Below are 6,213 nucleotides of genomic sequence, written 5' to 3'. Positions count from 1 at the left end.
CCGCATCAAAATTAAATCTATTTTCAAGACGCAGAAGCAAACTTCAAAAACGCCGTAAAGTATAGAAATTTTTGAAAATTTGGTTTCTGTCTGCTCACTTTGTAGTATTTGTCGTAAGCATTCTCGCTTTTTCGCAAAAATAAGGAGACCGCTCACACATTTGCAAAAGAATTTAGTATAAAATGTGGCTCACATATTGCATATCGTTTTTCTTACAAATTGTTCGATACATTTTATATTTCGATTTTCATACAAATTGTTACACACATTTTATATTCCGTTTTTCACACAAAATAGCAATTCCTCGGAAAAATAAATAAACTGTTGATGGACTGGATTTGAGTACATCCAAAAAAAGTGAAGTCTAACCAATGACAGCAACCAATCATGGCTTACCTTGTGCTTTGGTGGGGAGAGATGATTTTAATTATTTACTTTAAGGCCTAAGGCATAGATTATGCTGAAATGCATCTATATTACCTTTGTCCACAGCGAAACCTATGCGAGATTTTTGAACCGACGTTCAAATGTTGCAATGTTGTCAATCAATCAATTGTAATTTCTTAATTTAGCATGCTTAAAAAATATTTGTTATTTATTTTAATTCCACTTTGACGCGGGGTAGGTAACAATTTCTACACGTAGTTTATTGGTATATCCCTCAGACTTTGAGGACGGTGCTCCCGTCAACCAAAAACAAGAAAATATAACAGCTATGTTACTTTAGGTTTGCGAGCTAAGTCTAAAGTGTCAAAATATTACTTTACCGTCAATACCGGGACGACAATTGATATCGCGGCTGTGATTCTCCCGTATTCGCTGACTTATATTTATTCGATCATGTCCCTGTTGCCATCTAAGCAATAATTTCCTAAGTTAATTTTGCAAGAAAAGAGGCGACAACTCACCAAGTATTTAGCAAAGGTATATATATATATATATATAAATGTACGGTATGCATCGTATCACCCATTCCATTTATGGGTGGTGGCAGCTTTGAATTCTGCTTATTGAGTATACGTTGAGTTAAAAATTTTACTGGAACTATGGCAGAATCCGATGAAGGTGATGATACCACGGAAGTATTAGCAAGGTTATTTTCGGTTGACGATGAAGTCGTCGATGAAGATGAAGGCGTTTGTGTGCAGATAAAGTTTATATTCGCATTATTAATAGCGTCCAGTGGTTCATCCTCCTTGTAGTTGAGTAATTCATCAAATTTGTGAACACACTGACATTAACATAGCTTGAGGACTGCTTATAGTAATCCAGCGTAAACTTTATTTAGACATTAGATATTCGAAGGATAGCTGCAAATCGTAGGAGTGATCCTTACATTCTTGAGTGTTATGTACAGCCATAACACGCTAGCAACGCCTAGCTTAACGTGCCATGCTCGTAAGCTTAATATACCATGTGGCATAAGTGTGGCAAAGTTTTGTCCAGCGGCAAGGCGGTGAAACCCTTTATACAATATAACACATTTCATACTAATAGATGTGTTTGCTCTGCATACTGGTTGCATCTTAACCCATATCAGTATTTGTTTACAAGTCGACAACGCCACCATAAGAGTTTTATTTTTTTCCGCCAAAACATATTAAATAAAGATTTATTCTCATCAGTTTTTTTTTTTTTTTTTTAAATCGTTATAATGGCTTCCGCATTGGAGCAATATATTTATCACACTGTTCCGATAATCACTGCAGACGGTCGGAGTTTTATAGGCACATTAAAAGGCTTTGGTCAGACTATAAATGTCATTTTGGACGAGTCACATGAACTTGTTTTCTCTACAACAACAGGCAACGAGCAAATTGTTCTGCATATCATACGAGGAATTTTGGGTTTAGCAATAAAATAATTGGCAATTACAAGCACTCGCTAAACACATCATATCATATGTTTGTATTGTAATTATATTTTATAATGGCGTACTGATATTTTAATTATGGGAAGATTCCCTATGAATCTTTCCCAAATGTGGCCAAATTGGAGCTGTGAAATATTTCCTAAATTGCTCGGCTTCAATGCGCCAAGTCGATCTGCCGCTTGAAAATACCAATTGAGCTCGGAATGAGGCAGTCCCTAACAATGATACTAGGCGGATGGAACACCTTTTATTATACTAGCGAATTTATACGATTCTTGAATTGCTTTTTGACAATTAATTTTAATCAAATCTTACCTGGGTATTTATACACATATTGCACTAAATTGTGCTAACATCGTCAAAAATGATAATTGTTTTAAGTGGAGCGCCTGGCTTCGTACTGCATTTCTTAATGGTGAAGTGCGACTTAATTTTTATTTTACTTTTAGCGAAAGAATTATGCTGAATTTGCATAATTCTGTCGCACCTCAAAGTGGGTGCATATAACGGTATGCGGTCACACTGCAATGTTTTTGTAAGCTTTAATGGAATTATTTCTTTTTTTCATATAGTATAGAAAATAATCCGTGGTAGTTGCGTCGAACTGCAATGGAAGCGAGAAATAATTTCATATGGTGTTCATTAAATTTTATGAAATTAAAGCTAAAAAAATGCAAGAAGCTTTCTTTCTCCACGAGAAATTCACTCACTGCTTAGTATTTTATCGATTTACAAATGTTGAAAAACATAAATTTGTTCAAGGGTTTAGAGTTTATGTTTGATCAAGAATTACGGTTTAATCTGCACATTAAACTCGATTTAAGTAAAGCTAGGCCGGCGTTCGAATTCGTGAAGCGCTGGTCCGAAAAGCTTATCTATGCTTACATTACAAAAAGTCTATACGTGATCAGACAGACACTTAAGTGTGCCTCCTTTCTATAAATCTTATAGAGATTCAATTGAATTGGCTCAAAAGCAATTCATACTCTTTGTCCTTAGAAATTGGTGGTGGGACCCGCTTTTTTCTTTGATTTCTTCTTGATTCTGTTACCCTTACCAGCATTTGAGAAACGTATACTTAATCTTGGTGTTTGCTTCCCAAATATGGTTCTAGTCGAGACTCTTGCCTATTCGGTCCCTCAGGCGGATAAAAAAAATGTAAGATAATCCCACGTCTTATAAATGGTTGCTATGCTCGTTTAAAACTTAAATCTAAAGGTTTTTCACCACTTAAATCCAATTCCATTGATAATTCAACTTCTTGGTGCAGTTTATTGCTAAAGCTATCGGTGTAAAGGACCATCAACTTCATCTGTTAACCAATAACTGTCAATGTCATTGCCTTTAATGTGGCACATTTCTTCCATAGTCAAACAAAAGGAGTCTTGTGCATACGAAGGGCGACGTATTGAATTCGAAGAGATTCGTGTGAATGATTTGCGTGCAGATGGCTTTATATGTTCTCGATGCTTAATATAATCAGATTCTTCAGACTTTGGTGATGATTTCAAATTTCAGATAGATGATTTCATTATTTGTGTCCAACGCCTAAACGGTTTTACATGTTTACGTAAGGATGAAGGATCGGTGTATCATTTCTGGCAACCAAATACTTTGCACATATAAGTCTTTTCCATAGAATGCGTACGTGTATGCTTGAAACGATCAGAAGAATTCGAATACGCTGTGCTACAACCCTTGCACATACGTACGGCTTTTCGCCCGAATGTGGGCGTATATCGATTTTAAGGTTTTCGGCTCGCGAAAATCCTTTCTCACATAAACGACATTGATGCGGTTTCTCCTTGGCATGAGTGCGCACATGAACTAACATATTGTAGCGAGCATTAAAGCCGCGTTAGCTTCTCTGACAGCCTAGCCAGCGACAATAATAAAGGCCAGCCACGGCTGCAACGCATGCGCATTTGTGAGCATTACAAACATACGTACGTACTTACTACTTATTCTTTCCTGTTGGTGTTTCCCTCGCTGTTGCGGGCTTGGGCCAAGTTTTTATTCCCCATATCGCACATTATTTTTTGGATTATTACGGGCTATGGTTAAATCAAATGCAAGGAATCAAACTCTTCTTTACACCAGTTTGGAAGAACTTAATAAACCAATGGTAAGTTTGGTCTTCAGAAATTTTCCTAGTTAAGGTTCCTTTTTTTGGTTCACATAATATAATTTATAAAATTCATTTGCTCCTATTTCACTAGATATAAGTATTCCCGGCAGCAAGCTGTTACGCCAGAAGATATGCAGCTGGTCAGTGTAAGAAGCCCGAACACGTGACTATAGAAAGGGAATTTGAGAAAATCAAAAAGCTTGACATTGAAAATTGGGAGAATATTAGAGGACCGAGACCGTGGGAGGAGAACGTAGATTAACTTATTTTATTGCAATGTTGTGTAAGCTGCCGATGCTAAAAATATTGGCATTACTGAGTAAAGAATCGTGACATGACTTCAAAGTTGCTGATTAACTTAAATTTTTGTAACGTTTCGCAAACTCTACCTAAACACGGATGTTGTCGTCTAATTCTCATCGTTTTTCGCATGTTTTCCGGCCTGGCTCGTCGGAAGGGGGGTGTCCAAGTATCGGATATACAGACACGTGTTAGGTACTTGCCTCGCTACGATATTTCATTATTTTAGAATAAAAACATGCTTATTGTGAAATCTGAAAAAAAGCTTTAAACTAATCTAACCCATGCCCTGACCACCTAGCCTCTATCTCGCCTCTCCGCCTCCCGCCGGAAGTCTTACCAGTACTGTTATCTTCAATAACAACGCATTTCTTTATTCTCCCTTTCAATGAATGTATTTTTATTATTATTATTATTTTAATTTTAGACTAATGAATTGAATTCTTAGACTAAAAAAAAGACATTACATTCAATGAATGTAATCCACAGTTTTAATTCCATAAGTACAATTCACAAATTTCAAAAAAAAAAGGAAGAATAGTTAGTATCCAAGCTTATTACTATCTTAACACGAATTAGTATAATATTACCGATACAAAATTTACGCTCTAGGTTAATAATTAATTTTCATAAAACGACTTACCAACCACGCCGATGCGCATCGCTGCAGCTGAAAGATGCTTTAAGTAATTATGAGTGCTGGAATTATCGTAAAAAAGTAGAATTAATAATAAGGTACTAATGCACGTAAGATAAGCCAAATATTCCTTCCCTCATAGAGACGGTGTGCTCCGGGCGTTACGCCGGACGATTTAACTTCCTTCCTTCTTATATTTTTACCCCGTTTTGCTTCGGGCCCATTTTCGTTCTTAAAAGATTTGGGAAATCCGGTTATCGTTTCCTTGAACGACTCAACACAATAGCTACCATTTCGTTAAGTCAAGACGGCACCACAAAACTAGGTTTATTTTAAACTCTCCCAATGAACAAAGAATTGGCACGCTAGAAGAATCCGCGGAGCGCCATCTTTTTTTCTTCTTCTCAAAAAAAAAACGTGTCAATGTAGAACCAAAACGATCCTATCGCAACCACAAATGTTTTGCAGATTTTGTTGTTGTTTTACCACCGAGTCACAAGTCTTTATGCACGTGCCACTTTCGGCAAGAATTCATTAAAATATTTGGAATAATTCCATTCATATATCGATAGCACGGAAGTGGAGTTTCTCCCTTTATATATTTGTATAATTTCGAAAGTAAAAGGCGACCAAAAATAATATGCAGGTTTTGTTGTTGTTATGCACCAAAGTCACAATGTTTTCTGCACATGCCATTTTCGGCAAGAATTCATCAGATTGATTGGAATAATTCCATCGATATATAGATGGCACGAAAGTGAAATTTCTCCCTTTCAATATTTTTATAATATCTTGAGAACACTGTCAAAGATTTCCTTTAAAAATTATGCTACAAATCCACAAAAAGTAAAATAAAACAGCACCGCTCTACGTCATTATCCAGCCAAAAAAAAAAACCTTTTTTTTTCCAAGGTCCCCCAAGTTTTTTTTTCTTTATTCCTACGCGCCACTTGTCGCTTTTTTCGAGGTTGCCAAACTTTTCCTTTTCTTTCTTTTTTTTCCCACTCCCCACTACAGTGCCTGTTACATTTTCTCATCCGTTTAAGCAATCTACACCAAAAAAGAAGACGAACAAGCAACCTACACCAAAAAGGTAGAAGGACAAGCAACTTACATCAAAATAGAAGAAGAACAAGCAAACTACACTAACAAGGAACAAGAACAAGCCTCCTATACCAAAACAATAAACGTTTGATTTTCTCAAATTCATATATATATTTATTTATATCTAGTAAAATATGCGCAAATGAATTTTATAAATTATATCATGTGAAT

The 6,213-nt window shown here is 36.0% G+C and overlaps 1 protein-coding gene across 1 annotated transcript; it reads right to left on the bottom strand.

Moving 5' to 3' along the window:
- Positions 1–952: 952 nt before the first annotated feature.
- LOC119644225 (zinc finger protein 582-like) lies at positions 953–3,707 on the bottom strand (the record flags this gene model as incomplete). The annotated part of the gene is made up of 2 exons (XM_038043756.1): positions 3,582–3,707; positions 953–1,231 (listed from the first exon to the last, which is right to left on the bottom strand). Coding segments are annotated over exons 1-2 (405 nt in total), but the record flags the coding sequence as incomplete, so codon positions are not given.
- Positions 3,708–6,213: the final 2,506 nt, after the last annotated feature.

This window comes from Glossina fuscipes, unplaced genomic scaffold, assembly GCF_014805625.2.
Source record: "Glossina fuscipes isolate IAEA_lab_2018 unplaced genomic scaffold, Yale_Gfus_2 99222, whole genome shotgun sequence".
NCBI classification, from domain to species: Eukaryota; Metazoa; Arthropoda; class Insecta; order Diptera; family Glossinidae; genus Glossina; species Glossina fuscipes.
Note: the sequence above shows the minus strand (reverse complement) of the source record. Positions and strands in the feature narration are given on the sequence as shown.